Genomic DNA, 22470 nt, shown 5'->3' on the forward strand with positions numbered 1-22470 from the left:
GAGCGGCCGGGCTACGGAGGCAGGAGGCCACTAATCACGGTTTATTGCTCTATGGATGGGGGACATGGCTGTGGAAAGAATCACAGGAGCATCTGTCCTCTGAAGCCTGAATTGTGGCTGCTGTGTTTTGGAGGGAAGACTGAGGAGCGGCAGGTTCATCATGGCGGATCATGTGGGAGCCTCTGCGGCCTCTAGGAATGGATCTCGACCACATTCGAGTGACTGGGATTCCATGCCACTCGTTCGCTCCTTTCTTTGTGCAGATATTTGTCTGATAACCACAAGCCTGTTATTCTGTTTGGCTCATGCTATAAAAATGAGCCGGATGGCAGAACATAAGGTGTGAGACTCTGGACCGGCTGATCTGTGCCAGGCCAAGCCCTCAGAAAGGGGTGACCGCACCGTCCCACACAGCGCTAACGTGGCTAATTTTACCTTTTGGTCTTTCGTTCCAGTTACTCAGCCCTCTTGGTTTGAACGACGGGGCTTTTCTTTTGTCTATGATTCACATTCCCTTTGTTGGCCGGGTCAGTGTGTTCATCCACCTACCACTTTTACGATAAGGGATCAAGGGTACTGCTTATATTATTTTTGTCGTTGACTCGGACACGGAGCTGCAGATTATTCATTTCCAGGAACACATTCATCTGAGGCAGTGTGTGCCAAAGGCCGTCCATTGGAATCGACGTATGGAATGCAATCGTAATTTTCAAGCAAGACACATAAATGTTTGGTTTTGGTTGATTGCCGCAAAAAAAAAAAAGAAGTTAAAATAATGATTCTTTGTATGGCAGGACAGGAGACATTGCTGGAGGATGTTTTGTAGAATGAAAATGGAAGATAAAACCTCAGTCTTTGGAGAAGGTAAGAAAGGATTTGCTTCTGAAGTCCTGTCCAATTCCCTCTTAATGCCGTTTGATTTTGGCCTCCTGTCTCCCAGTTTAGTCCCCAATATCTGGCACTCTGCCGGAACTTCCTGGAAAAACCCGAAACCCGGCGTTGACAAGGCAACCGCACAAGCTTCTGTGCCACAAGCACCCAGGCACAATGCCCCCCCCCCCCTTTCATGGATCACACATCATCACAGTATGCTGGAGCATCATCGCTTCTGATTCAATCAAAATAGGTTCTAATTTCTGCCCGTTGCAGGATCTGCACACCTACAAATAATCCTCTCGGACTGGACAGGCAGCCAGTTGCTTGGTCTTGTCGGCCCCCAGAACCTGAACTGGCACCATTTTCACTTGTGTGATATCCAGTGCTGTGGAGATTCCTCCCACGTCTCCATGACATTCTTTTCATTCTTTTGCCGACGCCAGTTGTGGGCACGTTTCCCCCACCAGGTGTTGTGCAGCTGGAATCGAGCATCGCCTCTCTTCCAGCATTAAAATGAGGGCTGAGGGGTTTCCACAAGGTGTAATTATCACAGCATCACCAAGTGCATCTGTCGCATCAAATAAGGCGATTGCCACCCAAGTGGCGCCTGTTTAATACCAGGACATTGAGCTTGTGGGAGTTTTAGTTACACAAAAATGTTCTGAGGGCAGAACAAAAAATGATTGGTTCGGAGAGCTAACCTAGAGCAGGCAGGACCAAGATATCTGATTGGTTGGTCCCATCTCCTCCAATTGGACCCACCTTCTGTATAATCTGATTGGTTGTCTCTCTGAACCAGTCTTTTTTTTTTTTTTTTTTTTTTTTTGTTCTGCCCTCAGAACATTTTGTGTAAGTAAAACTCCCATGAGCAGATGTTGAGGTGTCAGTACCTCTGCTACTTCACCCACGGGGCCCTTTGGTCCACCTCATCACTCACAAAATCCGTACATCTTCACTCAAATGGTGGGGGGGCAGAGCGGACATCCGAATGGGGGGGGGGGGGTAAAAGAAACATTTAGATAAAACTCTCTGCAGGTCATGCACCAAGGAGAAGCGCCTGAGGTGAGTCCCACAGAGGGTGGGTGGGGGGGGGGGGACTGCAGGCAGCATGATCCTGTCCGAACCACCATCTTCCATATCAACTGCTGTTCTCCCGTGTAGCACAGCTCCCCCTCTGTGTACAGCCCCTGGTTTATTTACAGCTTGTTTACATTTCAGCCACTGGGGGGAGGAGGACTTCTGCATCTGTGCCCCCCCCCCCCTCCATTAGACATAAATCCTCATCTTTAAAGTGCCCCCCCACAGAGATCCTCCGAGACCCTTCAGTGCTTTTACCGTTTCATAACTTCCCTCCCATCTGCTCTTAGTAAATTATTGCTGTTTGTCTTTTACCAAAAGGCCTGCAGTCTACAGCTAAGAGCACGGTCTGAATGACCCACAGCGGCTCACTCACCCCCCCACTCACCCCCCCCACGAGCCTCCCGCACATATGTGCGGGCACCAGGACCCCCAGAAGCCAGTGGGACACCTTCCAGGATGGCAGAGGCTTGGAGACAATTCGATAGATTAGACGGGTGGACACACACAGATTAATTCTTATTGGATCCCAAGGGGGGGGCGAGGTATGTATCTGACTTAATCCCATCTGTCACAGGTACAGCAACAGTGAGAGGTTTTCTTTTGTAAGTTTAAAACAAATTATGCTTGTATCATTACTTATTAAGAAATAGCAAGAGAAACATGAATTCTAACAAAACAATGCTTGTTTTAAGATCCTGATATTGAAGATAGAACATATACAGGTTCTCATTTTAGGATCCTAATATTGGAGATAGAACATCTACAGGTTCTAAAGCCTTTTGTCTGCTGTTAGCATGTGCCTCATTTATGGGGTTTTATTTGCTCCTTGCTGGCACAGTGACCCTCAGTGGTGGGTGTGTCCTGGCCTGTGACCCCCCCCCATAAGCATCCCAGAATACCAAACTCTCACTGTTGACCTCAAGGCATGACAGCTGTTCGCTCACCTGTCTCTGAGATCAGGCTCCTTGTTGACAAACAAAGATCAGGTGGTGCCAAATCCCACTCTAATCCAGGAAACTGACTCCCATTCATATGTTCTCCGTGTCTGTGACACACTGGTGAGATTTTCCTTTGTTGGGGGCGCATTTAGTGCCACATGCATAGCACCACCAGGGGGCGTCTATCAGCATGCATACCTGGAGCTGACCTGTGTGGTGAGGAATCACACACTCATCTTCCTCACCACGGTGGCTGTCATGCCACTTCTGCTGATGTATCCTCCCAGCACGCCCCTTTGTGGGCTCTCACAATCCCATGCGGCCTGTCGCAGACATCTCGTATTTGCTTCCCGTCGCCGCCTGATAAACACACGGTTTCTCGACATCGTTCCAGAGCAGCGTGTCAGGCATTCCCGCTCACCCTGGCATGTGTCCAGAGTCTCAGCCTTCAAAGACCCGCCAGTATCGCTCTTTGAAGCCAACTCTCTCCACCGCCCGCCCCCCCTTATACTGTGGCACAGAGGCAAAACAGGATATGGTCACCAGAGCCACTTCGTGATCACACACTGCTCACAGTCAGACACTGGTGGGGGTGCAAACCATACACCAGTTTGCTTCATTAGTCTAACCCCCCTAATCCCAGCCATTTTACACAATTACACCCACATGCTTTTTTTTGGCTTTTAACAAGGGGCAGTCAGGGGTGAGAGGTGACATTCCTGTCCTTGCATCTGCACGTCCCGCATTGTTGTGGTGACCCTGAAAGCGGGGACACGTGCAGGTGGGACACACTGAGTAAACACCACAGAGGACGGTCTGCTTGGCACGCACGTCGAACCCCAACATCGACTGAGTAGTTCCTCTCCCCTCGCCGTTCATGCTATTTTATTTATCGATTCGTTTTCTTTCATTCTGTGTGTCTTTGGGTGTTCTACTTTGTACATCCAGCAGCAGGTGAAATGAAACCAGTGTGGTTCAATGGGTCGCCTTAATTATACTTTTCAAAGTTTGATTGGAATACTCTGATTTTCATTATTCTTACTAAATATGAGCCCAATACAGTACATTCATCCTATAATATCAAAAGATTTGCAATATACCAAATGAAACCGTTTCCTGTTATCTGTTCCAAAACTAATTAATTAGTCTTCGTTTCAAAACCAGACTAACTTTGAGGTTTGGACATGTTTTTTTAATATTCCATCTTCTGCACAACCCCCCTAAAAATACTTACTCCAGAAAGCTGATGCACAAACGCGTAATATACACCATGTTATAGTCCTCCTTGTATGATGGCAGTTAAAGTAACGTGCTACTTAATCTTTTTTTACGAAAATGCACACCGTTTTGGGGGAGATCTAAAACGGAAATCCTTCAACTCGTCCTCTTTTTTTTCCTAGTGACTATTTCAGGCGGTCTTGAGGATGAGTAGCACCTGGGCGGCTTATGTGAGGTATGCGTGTGAGCCCCCGCGTGACGCTCTCCCTCCGCGGTGGTCTGCCTCCTCTCCGGGTCAAGGGAGTAGCGCCTGTTTTTCTCTTTCGATCCTTAATTGGAAGAAGAAAAAGAGAGAGGAAACATAAAACGATAACTCGGCCGGTATTATGGCGGATGTTTTCTTCCGCTTGTTAACTCCCTTGGTGTCACCCAAGTGAGCTTTTCAAGAGCGCAGTGAAAAATGCACTGCTACACCAGAAGATGCCTTAAGGGTCTTTTTAAAAATGTGATATGGAGCCGTAGACTGCTTTGTGAAGCAATGCAGAGCAGACAAGGAATGAACAACAGGGCAAGATGTCCCGACTTGCAGATCCGACGATAAAGCCGAGCTTCCCCGAGGTGCCGTCAGCTCCGAGCAGAACAGCCACACGCACAGAGAAACACCCCATTAAGCACCGGCAGCATTCTCCTGTTTTCCCTGTTACGTTTATCACACTTATAAAACATTTGATCTGACTTTAAGTATTTTTAGAATTGCGGAAAACAATCAAAACGCTGTTGCAAAACAATCAAAGTTACGAGTGAGCCAGCTGCACTACCAGGCAGACAAATAACCGGTAATCTTAATTAAGCATAAGGATTACAAAAGCGGTTTTACGCCAATGTCAATTTAAGACAGCGAAACATAAAACCCGGTATACGCCTGTGTGAACTATAGCTCAGCATTAATATTAACTAAATTTAAACAAGTTTTCGAATTTGCTGTTTTTATTACATTTGTTTTAAATATAGGCTGTCACAAAGTCCTACAGGAAGCTGGTTTTGGTGGATGGCGTTAAAACACATAATCAGACCTACTGTGACGGATTCTAAGCGACTTTGTCACATTTCTTTCTTTAATGATTAACTACATTTGATGCTATAAAACCGCCGACTAATTCGTTTATGGCTGGGATTTACTAAACCTAAAAGGGTTCAGGACGCATTAGTTTGGGTTGGTCAGAATCAGGGCGAGGAGGAGGCGGTTTGCGGTCCTGTTGGGAAGTGCGGGGGCCCTCAGGTGCGTGAGGGACTCACAGGGCTGGGAACACACTGAACCATAAGGAAATGTGCGAGGTTTAAAATAAAACGCAGCTATTCCCCCAGGATGGTGACAGGCATCTGGACTAAAGAGGTCTGGTTTGGTTTAAATCAGTAAAAAGCCTCAACCTACATATTTGCTTCATTTTTGTCGAATTAAGACGCAGCTATCAGGATTTAAGTACCTAGACACATAAGAAGGAGGAGTACATGTACTGAGTAATAAGGTGTAATCGGTCCCGTACCTGCGATGGCAACCCCGTGTTAAGCAAGTTAGCGCTGCAAGAGGACAACGGACAGTCTGTGCTGCGAGTGAATTACGGTACCGACCCGGGAAGACGGCAAACTGCAGATTGCTCTATAGTCTGTCTGTAAGACAATGTCTTTTCAGATATATAAACAAGTTTCTTAATATCCGAATGCAATGATCTATTTATTTTTCTTTTATTTTGATTATAGTTCAAAAGTTCAGTTATGCAATATTTTTCTTCCACACCCAGGTTGATATCAGTAGCCTAATCCAGAGCGCGCAACTGAAGAATACAGGGCAGGGGGAAAAAATAGCTGCTGAACTAAGAATAACTATACTACAGTTGAATAACCAGTGAAGACTCTCACCTAAAGAGTAAGCACACGGCAAGTGCGGGATACGGATATTCTGAGGAAACGCACCGGCTGCTCAAAACGTCCAACGTCTTCATGGAAGCAGAAGCCTAAAAAGCAAGGAGAGGAATCCGGAGAAAGCCCAGCAGAGCTGCACAACATCGCACCTGCCTCGGGAAGACGGGGGGATATCTGTCTGGGCTCGTTTTCTAAGGTGATGCCACGAAATGGGGGGAAAAATGAAGAAAACCACCGACGGCAATTGATGAGCAAACGATTAAACGGTGTCCGCGCAGGCGTCCGCTTCCACGTACTCGGATTGAGCCCAAATCGTGTTTTGTGATGTTTAAAGCGATGAACTGCGGCTGATGCGTCGGTCTCTTTAGTGACTATTGCCCGACGAACGAGAGATTAGATCTGCGGTGGAGGTTGCAATGGCTTACCATAAACTTTTTGAACTCATGAACGCGCTTGGATTATCTTTTACCCCTATTTACGATTCATACAGTCTGCGTGGAAGCCAAACATTACCAAGAAATCTGTTTCCCAGGAAGACACTGTGAGAAGTTCAATCGGGCAGTTTTCTTACCACTTTGGGCAAGTGACGATTATGCCGCACAACTTTACCAGGTAAGAGGCTCTGACAGCTCTCTGCCGACGCTTCGTTTTAAGCGGATTTTAACCTGCATGCTTCAGACAACACGAACTATAGCTATGTGGGTTTGCCTGTAGAAATTACAGCCGGGCTGTTGAATTGGCATGCAGTGATTGATCAGCACGACGGCTCGCTTTAGGTGCACTCGGTGGTAAATGAGTTTGGTTAGTGGTTTGGAGAACTTTAATATGGAGATGAGGTCTGAGAACTAAGGTATGGATTTTGCAGTCACTTAATTGACGTTCGATATTCAGGTGTGAATGCAATTTGATGGGTCCCTTTTAAGGTATAATTTTGTGAATTTATGAACATGAAAATGGTAAACAAATTGGGATAATGGGGAATTATCATTGCAACTGGAGCTCATGAAATCACAACCTGCATAGGCGCTTTGTCAGCATTTTGCGTCTCCCACCTCGATTTCTAATCCAAATTCGTGTTTAGTGATTGACTCCGGTTTTCCAATATGGTGTGAGATAAGAACTAAAGTGAAGTCTTGTTTGCTCCTGTACAGAGAGACCTTGTGAGGTTTATTAAACTCAACGTGAAAATTCTCATTATAACCTGTAAGACTACACGATACGCTCTTGTCATTGGACAGGTACAAAAGGATTTTTTTTGGACACTGAAAATTAATACGGGTCTCAGAACGAATTGGTTCCCCTTGACCTTGTGTGTGATTTAATACAGGAAAGCTGATCGCGTCGCATAATTAACGCTTAATTTAAACCAAGTGTGAGGAAATGTAATCATGATCAGTCTTTGAATGCAACTCAATCCTTTTCCTTCCCTTGGGTTAATACAGGGACGGGTGGCTAATCAAGTCTTTAATTAAAAGTATGTAAAGGTCGGGTGCTTTGACGAGTAATGTTTGCGCTCTTTCCCAGTAGCAGCCCTGTGTCGTAGGCCTACTCGACCTGGGAACAACCTTATGTCTGAAAAGCCGGTGAAACCTTGAACTCTTACCCAGAAATGCAGCTGTTACTCTACACTGCCGATTATCAACCGATTAATTTATTTAATGGCGTGTCCCTGTGCGTTAATCATTACCGCGTCCCCTTTACTTGGCTGTTGGTCATGATCGCGTTGATTGATTCGTATGATAATGAAAACCGGGTAGGGAAGCATACACCATGAATGATGTATAAACCCAGGAGAATGAAGAGTCAGACAGGTGGAGTATAAACCACAGTGGCTACTGTCTTTGCTCGAATGACAAGGGAAAACTAGGCTGTCTTCACTGATTAACGGCTCTAAAATGATCAAAAATAGTTTTAATGTCATTTGCATTGGCCATGCTGAATGCTTATTGCAAACAAATTTCTATATAAATGTAATCTGAAAAAAAAAAACTGTTTAAATGGTGGTTATTCCTGCTGAAATTTTGTGAATATTCCAACTTAAATTCTGTTCAAAAACTTGTGACCTTGACTGTGAGCTTTTTAATAAGGGCTGGAATTTATTAATGAACAGATCTTTCAGAAGCTGATATTTTCTGAATTGCTAGCAGGTAAAGCTGCTTTCCTGGATCATGTGGTTCCTGATTTCTGACGCGCTCATGTGTAACATGGATCAACAGCGTTTACCCTGATGGGACCTTAAATAGCAGGTGCACTAAACAGATTTTCCGTTTCCCCACGGTCCCATCAGTGTGAAGCAACACAGCTGCATTTTCACTGTCGACACTTTGCAGGCTCCTTCCCAGGTCAGAGGTCAGATTCCCACCTGCATTGTACGCAACTTTGCGCCGACGCCATTTCGCTCCCCGCGGAATCTCTCTGACAAGATACACAAAGTCTGCCAGGCCGGGAAAGCCCAAACAAAACCGGCCTTGGGTCCAGGTGGGGTAACTTTTAGTCTGGTTTTGATGTCCAGAATTAATTAGCTGTAATACTTAGAGCAGCCCCAAAGTCCCATGGGAAATTTCTTTAAAGAAATTCGATTGGCCATTTGTGTCAAAAAAAAAAGAGAACTTGTAAATCCCCCCCATTCAGTTGGGCCCCTTTTTTTCTCTCTCAAGAAATCACTGTTTAAAGTGAAGGTATAATTAAATTCATTTTGAATATGCAGGTACATGGGGGGGGGGCTGTTGGCCCGAGTTTCCTGCCAGTTCGAAGGCATCCCAGTCGGGTGAGCCAGTGCCTTGGAGTGGCCTTCTGTCCAGGATGTACTGTGTCTAGCGCTCTGGTTCCCTGGGACCGGATCAGGGTAATGGGCCCTCTGAACGTGAACGGGGCCCTTGGCAGTGGAGGCAGCTCCATTCATTATGGTTACTTTAGTCACTGAAGTGTAGTGACAGCTGTGTTTGGGTGCAGTCTGCTGTATTTCTGCCTAAGCTGGTAATCTGTACAGCCTCTGACCGCTCTTACATACGGGGTTTAATACTGGCAAAGCTTTTTAGTAAACCATTTTTTTTCGACCCTTTTATTCCTACTTTTTTAAAAAAAAAAAAAAAAAAGTTTATCCAAAGCCCTTGAACTGGAACAGTCATTAACAAGGTTTTATTACTTAGAGTAATTTTACAAGAATAATGATTGAAGGAGGGCCCGCTGTGTAAATGGCTGAGTGTTACGGATGCCAACCAGGGCCTGGCATTGATGAGAGAGCCCATCCGGCACCACCTCCGTCACTCTGCATGGGGCCTGCTCATCGTGTTCTCAGCCTGGGTTTGGGCCAATGTAATCTGCTCAGCCGTGGTTCTGCCTGGGCCGCAGGTCAGCCAGAAGCTTCTGAAAAAAATATCAAACCTGTGGTTCTACCTGGACTGTTTTTAAATATGTACACCGGGGCTGTGGTTCTACCTGGGCTTTTTTACATGTAGGTAACTCATGTTTCCGTGTCATTCTTTAAATGTGCTGGAGGGAATGAGCATCCTTCAGTAAGTCAACAGTAAATAGACCGTTATGGCTTTAACTTTGATACGCAATAAACAAAAACAAAATGCCAGGAACCTTAGAAGATTTCCAGGAACCCGAGCATTTTTCAAATTAAGTTCTTGAACTGTTGCTGACTCACAGTCCTGCGATGGGTTTTTACGTGGGAAAGCCGTGACCCCTTCCTGCTTCACCCGGGTTTTCGTGCTCCGTACGCCTGGGGGAACTGCCATCTGTAGGAGCTGCTGTTCCTCAGACACGCCCCACATCACCCATATGCCCCAAATCTGTTATTACCCCAAACTCTAATGTTTGGGTTGCTATTAAACGTGTCACGATAAAGAATCAAACCCAAAACTAATATCTGTAAATAACATTTAATTCCTGATTCCTCGTATATCGTTCCTGATTTCAAACAGTGGTTTATAAAAAAACTAATGACACTGGAAGACTAAACGCTGGTTGTGTGGTAGACGCCCGGGCTGGAGATCCAGACTTTATGATGCACCAGCTTGAGCCCAAGTGAAGTCGTTGAGTACTTGGGGCCCCACTAAGCACCAACAGCCCTTCCTTGAGGGGGCGGAAGCGATTGATTTCCACAGGATAAGGGGAGTTTCTGCCCTCAGCTCACTGAGGCAGCCATGCGCTGCACGGCAGGGCTGCTCTCTGACCCCTTGGCTGGGGCTCCTACGCTAAAAGGGCTTCGGGTGTCCATCCTGCTTCTCTGCCCCCCTAATTAAACCTGAGAGGGGCGAGGCTATGCCTGAGTAACGCTGTTTATTTTCTGTTCCTAGGAGACCGCCCCCCCGCCTGGCCCTGGCCGTCGTCGCTCTGCTGCTCCCTCCGCTCTGTCTGACGTCTCCGCGTGTAAGATCGCCGTCTTTGCCTGGACGCGTGGCGCGAGCTTCTAGATGCATCCGGAACATCTACGCCTCCCGTAACACTACTCCGGTCTGGGGTTGCTTTCCTGTGTCATACCAAGTTCCTGAAAGGAGAATCGTGTGGTTTTTCTGCCAAGACCAACTTTTAGACAATTAAATTTTGGAAGCCTCGAGCCCATATGCTTTGAAAGCAACACTGGGAAATGTATTGATGGGGTATAGTGAGTTGGTTGCATGCTTTTGTAGGCACGTGGTTCTGGCAGAAGGTACCGTTCTTACTTAGCATGATTGACGTAGAAGAAAAGTCTGCAAATAGTTCCTGGTAACAACAACAAATACGTCGAATCAGGTTTCAGTGAAGTCAAAGGAGAGCACGCTTTTGAAAGCTGTGCAGAGACTTCTAGAAACATGGTCTCAAAGGGCACGATTGTCTTTCATCCCTCCTATTGTGTTACTGTCTTTGCTCTCTGCTTGTGGCGCTGTCAAGCAGCAAAGCTTTAGCCAGGAGGGATCCTGTGGCATTTGGGGGAAAAAGGGTGGATCATACCCCCCCCCCCCCCCCAACCTCCCAAACAATCTGTCTTCCCCAAGCTGTGATAGCCCCAAGATAGCTGCCTAGTCCATATACAGATAAAGGAATTGGATGACCCCGCCCCCCCCCCCCCCCCAAACTAAAGGGCCACGTTTTTTATTGCCTTGGCTTTTCCTTTGGGTTCCACTCTCCACAAATAGTTTGCAGGTGACGTCAGCCGCTAAGACCCCCACCAATCTCAGATTCCCGCCTCACCGTCAAAAGCCCAGGTCCCAGAACCCCCACAGAGAGCGGCAACTAAAATGTGGGATTTACTGCTGCGTTCCCGCCATCTCCCAGGCCTCCCTCCCCATCCCAGGGACGGCTCTTTGGTTGACCTTGTCCTGCCGTGTCCATCAGTGACTCTCGCTGTCACTTTGAATTAGCCCCTGTGCCACCTTTAAAAGCACAGAAACGCAGACTCATGCGGTCCCGGCTCATTGACCTTCTGCAGTTGTAATTCACACTAATTCGTGCCTCTGTGGCAGTAATGAGGGTGGCTTTGGGGTCAGAGCGGTATGGGAGGCTGCTGGCTGTAATCACGCTCGTGTCCTTGTTGGGCCTTGAAGAACCGGCACGACTACGAATTTCCCCGAAGCTGATTGGCGGGGGGCGGTTTTTGGCGCTGAGGTTGGGCAGACACAAACCCACCAGCAGCTCTGTGTCTTTGCCAGTCCAGAAGAAACTTAAAAAAAAAAAAAAAGATGCTGTCCGGTATGTATTTGGAGTAGTATATATACTTTACCTGCATCCGTAGATCCATATGTGATCTGCCGGTTCTGTAAAGTGCTTTGGGTGTCTTGAGAAGCGCTATGTAAATGTAAATGTTTATTCATTCATTTGTTCATTCATTCATTCCGATACATGGTTCATAGATGCTGCCACTGACAGATAACATCTGCTGGTTTTAACAGGAAGCGGCACGAGGGAATGTGATTCAAGCTTTTTGGCTGTGGCCAGGTTTGTGGGTGATTGTTTGTAAACCCCTGAAGAAGGGAGGGGGGGCTCCAGGCCTCCTGAACGGAAGAAGAGGGAGATGTTGAGATTGAGCCCCACAAAGGCCACGCTTGTGCTCATGGGTGTAGAGTTTCATATTTATCTCACCTCAGAATTAGACTGGCACACAGAAGCAGCTGCAGGTTGTGTTTGGAGCAGTAAGCGGGGCTCTTCCCAGAAGGCCTTGAGGCAGCTCACTGGCCGAAGCGGTTCTTTCCGGGCTCAGTGTCCGGCGCGCGTTCGCCAAATGCTTTTGTCCTGGGGAGGGAAACTGACTCCGTGGGGGTGAAATGTGAGGAATGGGCTGCTGGCACAGCACTGTTATCCGTACGGACTGGAGCAAGGATGAGGGGAAATAGTATCCCAGAAACTGCCCCCACCCCACTCTAAAGTGCTAACTGATTATTTTTGCCCTCCTCTTGTCACTATGCAGCTTGTCTGAAACTCTGAACCCTGACTCTGTCCTCCCATTGTAGTCCTCATGGGTGTCTGCAGGGGGCGCTCTGGGGCAGCCAGTCCGCACACGCCGTCAGCTGCCCTACGAGAATGACTGGGGCTCCTGGGGAGGCTGGTCCACGTGCTCGCGCACCTGCGGGGGAGGGGCCTCCATGCGGACGCGGGTCTGCATCACCAGGTTAGCGCTCCGCTAAACGGCTAATGGCGATCCGACACAAAAAAGGCAGAAATCGCTTAGAGCAGCATTTCCCGATCCGGTCCTCAGGGGACCACAGAGGGTCCACGTTTTTGCTCCTTCCCAGTCCCCTATGTCGCAGCAAAAATGTTGACTGTCTGTGGGCCGCCAAGGACCAGTTTGGGAAACACTGGCTTAATGCACTAGAAAATGATTTAGTTAATCCCATCAAGCAACAGTCATTTTGAAGCTTTATTATTATTATTATTTTCAGCTGACAGCCTGGGTATTTTTCAAAGGCTGTGGCTACCCACCCCCCCCGGTGGTCAATGTCCAAGTTATATTACACATCCGCAGCTGATTATGGGCTCAAAGATTACTAGGTTAGTTTAATCAGATTGAAACAGCGACGAATGGTAGTCTGACCAAACAAAGTGGAGCAAACTGGTGTGTTTTTATATACGAGGAGGGTCTGGGTCAGTGGTGTTCAGATGCCGTCCCAGACACGTACGCTTGGCCTGATTTATCTTCAGAGCTCTTGAAAAACTCATCAACTCCCGCTGCCAAGCCTGTGGGACAGTCTTATCTTGGGGGCGCAGTGAAGCTTTTATAAACACCGCGAGTGGCTTTCATGCCGGCTGCTCGGAATTGCCCAACGCCGTGGCGCGCTGCCCCTGGTTACTTCATCCTGTGTTGGGTCCTGTGATGTATTTTTGTTTATGACCATAGGCTGTAGACTTGTGTAACTTTATTTCCTGTCGATCTGACCCAGAAACCTAATTGCGGGACCATGTCCGGGTGATACCAGGCAGTACAAGATCTGCAACACTCCGGTAAGGGGTCTTCTGTGCAGTAAACACAATGTGAAATACCTCCAAGACTGAGGTCGGAGTTGGCAGTATGATCCAGGTGGTCTGAACCATTTGGGAGAGCAAGTGCAGGAGCCTCGGCTACTTTGAGGCCTACAGTCCCCACCGAGATGTTTTGTGTCAAAGTAAATGTATAAAGAAGGTATCTTAAGTGCTCCTAAGAGCTGATAACAATGTGTATTTAAGACACGCACCTATTTTTAGCTATGCTTTAGGACGTGAAGTTCCCCAAAGCTGACCCACATTTCCAGATTCCTATAGAAGGCACATGTTGAATCAGCTCCAATGTAAGCATTTTATGGACTTTTTCCGGAGTCTACCACTTGTATTGACTTTGGTCTTGCTCTGCTCTCTCAAACACCGTCTCATACAGGCAGACTGATGAAAGATCTTGTCCACACGTAGACCTCACACCCCCGCTTGTGAGATACCACCGAGAGCGTTAAATACCCCAGATCGTGTGATAACAGCATAGCTCAGAGCTTACGCCGTGTCCAGAGCGGGTTGTGGCAGGTTGTGTGTGCGTATCTGTGTTCCCCCCCCCCCCGGCTGAATCACGCGTCGCCGCTGCACAGGAGTGTCCCGCAGGGTCTCTGGAGTTCCGGGAGCTGCAGTGCGCCGCTTTCAACGACAGACCGCTGGTGGCAGGGAACAGCTATAAGTGGACCACCTTTCATGGAGGTCAGCACCCCCCTGGGCCCTGGGAGGGGTCTGGGTCTCTGTGCATCCAAAGCTGATTCCTCTTCCCCCTGAGTTGTGGGCTGGGTGATGTATCGATATTACATCACGCATATGCAATAATCACCAGGGCTTCAGGTGACAGACGAAGCGTTTGGCCGGACGCCAGCTTTTCGTTGCTATATGGACATTTATTTATGCCCACAATTTGGTAAGAAGATTAGTAGTATGGCTTAAATATTAATGAGATGCGTTTTGTGATACCCAAAAGTTAATAATTGGAATAAACTTTGTTTCTTAAATCCAAGTAGTGAAGCACACCACATAATATTGTTTTGGTATCTACGGTTTGGTATCTACGGTTTGGTATACTACGGTTTGGTATACCCGGTGAAGAAGAGCAGCCGCGACATCTTTTAAAAGAGGAGATCTTGTGGATAAACAGCGTAAAAAGACGTCGGTGGTGTGGTGGTACATTTTGCAGTTCAAACTCTGACACATTTATTAAACATAAAGATATGCCGTATTTATACTAATAATGACTTCTGGGCATCATACAACGTCTCATTAGTATTTAAGCCATACTACTAAACTGCTTCACAAATTGTGGGCGTAAATAAATGTCCGTTTAGCACCGAAAAGCTGGCGTCCGGCCAAATGCTTCGTCTGTCATCTGAAGCCCTGGTGATTATTGCATATGCGTGATGTAATATTGATATGATATGATATGATAACCCTAATTCTAAGTGTCCAAGTGTTCTCTGCCGTTCCCTCTCTCCAAGGCTCCAATCCCTGCGAGCTCAGCTGCCTGGCTCTGGGCCAGAACTTCTACTATAACTTTGGCCGCGTGCTGGACGGGACGTCGTGCGACACGGAGCCCGGGGTGGTCTGCGTCAACGGCCGCTGCCTCGTGAGTACCGCCGGTCCCTGTCTTTGGCGTGAGGTCACACGGCGAATCGCTAAAAGACCGGCCTAATCTGAAGCTCACTGCCTCTCTGCATCTTTTCGTTTTCATCCACACAGATCATCGGCCCTCTAATATTAAAAACACCTTATCTGAGATTAAGCCTGCAGTAAGAAACAGCTGCAGTGGGAGAAGATTTTTTAATAAACTGTCCTCCTGGACCAGGAGTATCTGAGTAATTTGTACTATCATATAAAATCTCGCATCGTGTTGGGTTTCTGGTCATAAATTACTTCTAGTTAAGATATCCTTAGACAAGGGCCTGTGTTGATCTGAAGAATCTGATGTTTATGGAGGTATGATCCGCGAGGTCAGGGAGGTGCAGTGGGGGTGTCGTATTTGGGGGTGGGGTATTTTGGGGGTTTGAGCCACAGTGGGGAAACCTGTCGCTGATGGAGTCCAGACGCCTGAGTATTTCTCAGGATGTGATTCTGTCTTGGGGGGGTCGGTGGTCTCGCACAGTCGCACAGGCCTTTTCCTCCCCCATCTTTCACGTTTCCCGCAGAGGCCGGGCTGCGACCTGATCCTGGGCTCGTCACAGCGGGAGGACGCCTGCATGGTTTGTGGGGGCCAGAACAGCACCTGCCTTCGCCACCGCAGCGTGTATCGGAGCGGCCAGCAGGGGGCGGGTGGGTGTCACCACACCGGGGACGAGGCCTGCGCTGGGAGGATCCCGCTTTAATCACTGCCATGTACCCAGCAGAGGAGTGGAGGAGGGCCGTACTATGCTTAACGCGCTTCCACCCGCGACCCCATAACCACAACTGGGTGGTCGTACTAATTTCATATGTCTGAGCCATAATCATACTCCGTCTGCACACATTTCATGAATACTTAATCCATTTCAGATAAAAAGCATATGCAAAAAGTTGTAAGTATGTCTAAATATGCATGTAGTACTAACCATACACAAGCAATCCTCTGGACCCCAGTGTCAGTGTGCATTTTCTATCTTCTTGTCAAAAACATTTATAAAATGCTGCAGAACAGCCCAATAAAATTCCTGGCTATGTATGAGGATTACAGGCAACATCCGACTGAATGCAGGACTTCAGCTTCAAGACATAACAGTAATGTAAACAAGGTGGTGTTGAGTAATGGCTTCCAGTCTGGCGAATAGGTCAGGGCCCCCCGAGAGCCTTGTTTACTGCTGAGGCCCTCAACGCCCAGTCCTGAAGGACACTGCCTCAGAGTTCATGCCCCCCCCCCCCCCCCCAACACGCACAAATTTCTCTGGCATCTCACACTGCAGAACACAGCTGCCTCATTCCTCGCCCCCATTATTTGGAAAATACCATTTCCCACTAGATTAGAAAACAGCGGTGCTGCTGCTGATGGTCACAACACGTGATAACCGGTAATCGGGCCGTCAGGACGGCACTGCTACGAGTGGCTCGATAACCGGGCATCCAGAATGACTGCAGCAGGGCACCAAATCGAGCCCTTTCACACTCATTCTCCAGCAGTATTGGATATATTTTGGCTAAAACATTGATTGTTAAGTGTAACCTTAAAATTGGGTCACATGGCATCTTACTCGGTCTCCGTCTGCAGGTCTGTTCGGATACAACGAGGTGGCCATGATCCCAGCCGGTGCCACTCACATCCGGGTCACCGATAACAGCAAGAATTATCTCGGTGAGCCGCGTCTCTGTCGAACCTTCCACCGCCTCGCCGGGCCACCTTCGATCCCCATGCCGTGTGACGTTTCTCAGCACCGATGCGAGGAATCCAGTGTCTGTCACATCTATTTTAAGTGTCACTGTCACCGAGGCTGGCCGACTGATGTGCGACTTCCCCGGCCCTCTGTCTCGCAGCCCTGCAGAACGGACGCTCACAGTTCATCATCAACGGAGACTGGAAGATCAGCATCCCCGGGGAGTACAGCATCGCGGGGACCAAGGTGCTGTACCGTCGCTCTACAGACACCTGGGAGAGTTTCGAGGCGCCAGGGCCGACCCGAGAGGACCTGCACGTCATGGTGAGGTGTGGCTCGCGCCGTGTAGCGGTGTCACCGTCGTCAGAGCTTTCTGACAGCCTGCCTGAGTCTCCTCCCACCTCCTGGCCAGTTGCTGTCCACAGATACCAATCCTGGGATAGAGTACGAATACTGGCTCCCCCGCGACAGCTACACGCTCTACCACGGACAGCGGGGCCCGCTGCGTCAGCCGTACCACGCCGCCACCTTCCCGCCGGTCTCCATGACGACCACCGTGCGGCCTCTGCCTGTCACCACACGCCCTTTCTGGGGTCAGACGCGCTTTCAGAATCTGTCCTCCCGGTATGGTGTAGGGTTGCTGCCACGATAAACGAGGAAACAGTTTATTGAATTCTCAGGTTCCAGTGGATTTCCCCTATTTACTAAAGTAAGGCTGATGGTTATTGGCCAGTTTCGTGCAGCACGTCATTTGTGGCCAGGAAGCATAGTGTATGTGAGGCTTTTCAGAAAAGGGCCTCAGTCCCAGACCCCTCCAGGCCCCCAATCCATGCACCTCCACAGGCATTCAGATGGAAGCTGCGCTGTACTTGGTTGGCATCGTTATTGTAAAATCCCGGCCTATTGTTCTATGATTATAATCCTGTCTGACATAATGTAGGGCTGTGGATTTTACGTGATCTGGTTGCTAGGTAGCACCATTCCCTCACAGGGTGTGTACCCCCCCCACAGGAGGCTGGCCTGCACAGCGACCACAACAGCAGCCACTGCCCCGACTGGAGAGGGATGAGAGCCACAGGAACCTGCTTCCTCAGGGTCCCCAGTCTGGTGAGCTCCCCCCGCCCCCCAAGTAACTTAGTTGTACAAATTTATAGCTTAATTAAACCAATTTATTACAACTAAGGCAGAGAACACAGAAGAGCTTCTACCTTTGGGCTGTGGGCTGCAATCTGTACCCCTGACCAACACGCCACCTACTGGCCGGTGTGGTTCTCCACAGATTGTCTTCAGGCTCCAGCGCATGCTGGGGTCATTGCTGCCATTTGAGGTTAATCACACGCTAATGCTGGGTTCTGCGGTCTTGTTCGCTCTGCACAGGGCGCTGCAGGAGGTGCAGGAAGGTTAGAGGCCGGGGAGAACGGCAGAGGCAGTATTGCCAGAAGGACTTTGGTGAGTGCATCCTGTGACGCGTTCTGGCGGGGGGGGGGGCTACCTAACAGGGTGGAGGGTAAGGTGTATCTCTGTCAGTTTTTCGAGCCAAGGTGCTGGGGAAGCTCTACCTGGGCGAGGAGACCCGCTATGACGTGCACGTCATCCACACCTACCGCAACCGCTTCCGGCTGGAGCGCCGCGAGTTCCTGTGGGTCCCCAACACGTGTGACTGCCCCCTCATGGAGGAGGGCCGGCAGTACGTGCTGATGGCCCGCCGCCACGTAAATTACGAGCGCACGCTGAACCGCATCCTGCTGGAGGAGGACAGCTATGTGCAGCAGTACCGCCCCCGAGAGGACAGCCTGCTGCGCCCCCTGGAGGAGATCTGCAGTAATCATGGTCCCAGGCTGCCGTCTACAAAAAGCTGAAAAAAATAAACATAACCCCCCCCCCCCCCGGACTTTTGTAAAGGAAACTACAGGAGAAAATGGACGAGTGAAGGGCTTCATTAGGAGTCTCTGAGCAGGACTGTCACAAGTTCCATGTATCAAAGATTCCCACTGTAAGGCAGACAGCCATGTGTGGGGTCACGTTCGGGGATTCCCCTCGGATAGCCAATCAGCAGACGGACTGTCACTCGCCAGCCATTGGGATTATTTTTAGATTCCTTGCTCTTCTCATCATAATTAAGGTTCTGCTATGTACTGCTATATATTGTATTTATGAAGCCACAGGATAAGAAGAAATATATATATATATATTTACATGCATTTATTTGTGTATTTTTTCTATCATTTTGAATAAAGAAAACCTATTTTGAAATATCCTTCCCAAGGTTTGGCATTCTGGGTAATTTCCGACCGTATCGGTTTCACGGAGGATCGTGTGTCAATGGCCGCATTGTTGAGAGATGGGCACCGCGGGGAAGACGGTGGCTGTGGGCATCCATGCCGCTCGCAGACTGTCCAGGGAGGGGCACAGCGGGATGCAGCCTGTGTGTGAAGCTCAGCCAGCAGATTCGCGGACGGGGGCAGCAGACAGGTCAGGTGACCCCAGCCGCAGTGGCGAAAGGCCTCAGCTGACAGGAACACCATGCTGTTTGTAAGATCCTGCTGCTAATGCTGATTGGGTTTCTGAGAAATGACATCAGACAGAATCGGTACAGTGAAATGATTTCACGAGTGCTGTTTATCATTTATACCTTGTAGGTGTATCACAAAGGGGAAACTTTGTTGAGTTTGGCCTCAGAGATGATCTCCTGCAAAAATAATGATTTACTGGATGGGAAATTCCATCCAAAATGATAAGTTATCTCTTACACCAGACAATGTATAGTGGTATCCAGAGTAGACAGAAACACAGCCCCCCCACTCTTATTTTCCTTATATTAGGGTATAACAATCAGACTCTAAAAATAGTCTGCAATCCACGATCCACCGGACAGAGAACGGCGCATAGGAAGAGCTGATGATTGTGAATGTGTACGCTCATGTTTTTAACTCTGCTGTCATGAAATCACAGAAGATTACGGAGATCGGATTGTGCTGCTGCCAGCCTCATGGGCAGACCTGGTTCTGTGTGTGTGTGTGTGTGTGTGTGTGTGTGTGTGTGTGTGTGTGCGCAGTCGGTGTGGTATGTAATGACATCCACTCCCTCCCTCCTGTCACCCTCATCCTGGCCTCATGTTTGCGGCTACAGGGGCCGCTCACTCACTTCCAGGGCCACCGGAACTCTGCCTGGTTTACACACACACACACACACACACACACACACACAACCCTCATGCACACTTCCAATGGAAGATTCCTCCGCGTGACAGCAAGCATGACATCTAGGTAACAAAAAACACACACAGACTAATTACAGGCTTCCTGGCGCCACTCACACGCAAGGCAGGAATCCGAAAGAGCGTGCGGACGTGCCCGGGGGCCCGTGTGCGTCCGGGGCGGTCTGTCAGTCCCAGCGAGCTTAAGGTGTGCCCCCCTCCCAGCAGGTAAGCCGTGGAGCGGGCGTGGCGGGGCACGCAGGTGAGGGAGGCCATTCTCCCACCCCAGCAAGGACTAAGTGGCTCGCGGGCAGGATCATACTCTGACGCAGCGACGGTGAAAAGGTGTTTTTACTGTAGGCCGACGCCGCATATTTTCCCGACAAGTCAGAGCGCTGCGTGGCACCGCCCAAGGAAAGCACAGCCAGGCCTCTGGGGGCCCATGTAGGCAGGGCATGGCACTGGCGCCCTGGCAGCCCCCCCACTCACCATGCCATTTCAGGAGAGCTGGTCTATTAAATCTCGCTGCCATCCAGAGGAAACGGCCGTAGGTCACGTGTCTCTGACGTCTTGCGACTCGGAATTCTCAGTCCTCATCTCACGGCTACGCTTTTGGCTACAGGCCAGTCAAACTGGAGTCCTCAGACATTCTAAAACCTCACTCCATGGACGAGCTCCTGTAGACCAAGCAGACGTTCTGCTGTGGCCGGGGGGGGGGGGGGTGTTCCACAAATCAGCATTCAGTGGTTTACTTAAGCTAGAAGTCATGATAGTCCAAAAAGAGTTTATGTAAGGAGCATTCCTATTGGACGGTCATGACTTCTAGCTTAAGTTAGCTGGGTTAACTGAGAAAGCTGGAGAGGATGCAAAGGGGGGAAGTACATGATGTAGCAGCTGATGATGGAGGCCCAGGGGGGTGCGGGTGGGGGTGCTCTCCCCGTGCCTCATGCTGTAAGACTGCAAAGCCGTCAAGCAAGGAATTTGAAGGACAAAGACTGTGGTACCGATGGGACCCTGACGTGGGGAAACAAAGAGTCTTAGAGAATCAAGAGGCAGATGGAAAGCAGCAGATCTCCTCTAATTGTTATCCTTAAACATCTCACTCAAAAGGTCTTACAAAAGGTAGCAGGAGCTTTGCAGGACATCTGCTCATCCTGGCATGTGTACTGACAGCTGGCAGTCCTACCGCTGTCTTGCCGCCTGGGATACAATGGTGTCACTCTTTAATATTTGTCATTTGACCCACTTTTGCTGGACAGAAATAAAGTTTGTTGTTATAGCTAGTGCTGTAGTTCTCGAGACTGGTCTTGGTCTCAAGACCGGTCTCAAGACCAATTTTCTGTGGTCTCGGTCTTGTCATGGTCTCGACTCTATTTGGTCTTGGTCTTGTCTTGGTCGCGACTCTATTTGGTCTCGGTCTTGTCTTGGTCTCGGACATAGCGGTCTCGATGGGATGGGGAAAAAAAGAGAAAACAGCATATCCTCACAGAACAGTATCATTATTTATTATGTGCCTCAATTCAAATGCAACCAGTCAGATGCATCTATTTTAAAAATGTTACATCTTATACATTTATACATATACGGACACTGCCAATGTTTCACAGTCCACACACATTATACACATCGCATCATAGTGAAGTTCTACACATACAGTATTATACAGTAATTCAAATAAATTAGGTATTTTACATTCATTAGAAAGCACGGTCTTGGAGGTGCAAGTCAATCTGGAGGCTCATTCTCTTCAATTCAAAGCAAAGGATCATTACATAGCCGTATTCATAGCTTACCGCAGGGGTTCCCAAACTTTTCAGCTCACGACCCCCAAAATAACCGTGCCAGTGACTCGTGACCCCCACTATCCTCGGAAGTGGTTAAAATATACAAATGTTGCGCGCAACGGTGCACATGTGCCAATAGGCCTATCCAAACATGAGCATGACAACACAAAAGAACACAACGCTCTAACAACCATATAACTTTTTTTTTAATTGTTATTTACTCATTCGTTTCATTTCAACAAAACACCTCACCTAATGAGATGGCTGGGCACAATGCTTGGAGCAGAGCAAGTCCATTCTTGGGTTAATTTTGGAGACCGCGACTCGGAGATCATCCTCCACGTTCAGTCGCGTCATGTTTAACATGGTGCTGTAAATTCTGCTGCAACTGATGTTATTGATGTGTCGTTAATCTGTCGTAATCACCTCAGGGGTCGCGATCAAACGGAAAGAAATTTGAAAGGCTGATGGCTTTTTAATTTGCATGTTTTTTTTTAAATGTAACTATTAACTACTAGTTTTTATCTTTTGTTAGTTATGGATAAAATGTTAATAAAAAATGTTAAAATGTTGATAAAATGTTATTTCTAATAGTTTTTAAAAAATTATTTGATTTCTTGGAAAGCATCTCGCGACCCCCCCTCCCCCTCAATGTCTCACGAGGCTTACCCGGCTTACCCGAGGCCTCTGTCCCTGGTATA

At 48.4% G+C, this 22470-nt stretch overlaps 1 protein-coding gene across 4 annotated transcripts; it reads left to right on the forward strand.

The window, feature by feature from the left end:
• The first annotated feature begins 4714 nt into the window (after nucleotides 1-4714).
• On the forward strand, nucleotides 4715-19049 carry adamtsl5 (ADAMTS like 5). 4 transcript variants are annotated; one of them, XM_023814203.2, is made up of 14 exons: nucleotides 4715-4730; nucleotides 5912-6644; nucleotides 10337-10409; nucleotides 12467-12624; nucleotides 13394-13454; nucleotides 14066-14171; nucleotides 14951-15078; nucleotides 15638-15761; nucleotides 16687-16770; nucleotides 16950-17113; nucleotides 17202-17382; nucleotides 17801-17896; nucleotides 18167-18238; nucleotides 18317-19049. In XM_023814203.2, the coding sequence occupies exons 2-14, from the start codon at nucleotides 6625-6627 to the stop codon at nucleotides 18646-18648; spliced, it is 1599 nt and encodes a 532-aa protein (XP_023669971.1). In that variant the 5' UTR covers nucleotides 4715-4730; nucleotides 5912-6624; the 3' UTR covers nucleotides 18649-19049. The 4 variants fall into 4 exon arrangements, with proteins under 4 accessions (XP_023669971.1, XP_023669967.1, XP_023669968.1 ...); XM_023814199.2 differs by lacking the exon at nucleotides 4715-4730 and adding an exon at nucleotides 5400-5782; XM_023814200.2 differs by lacking the exon at nucleotides 4715-4730 and adding an exon at nucleotides 5400-5733.
• Nucleotides 19050-22470: the final 3421 nt, after the last annotated feature.

The sequence above is a fragment of the Paramormyrops kingsleyae genome, chromosome 11 (genome assembly GCF_048594095.1).
Source record: "Paramormyrops kingsleyae isolate MSU_618 chromosome 11, PKINGS_0.4, whole genome shotgun sequence".
Taxonomy (NCBI): Eukaryota; Metazoa; Chordata; class Actinopteri; order Osteoglossiformes; family Mormyridae; genus Paramormyrops; species Paramormyrops kingsleyae.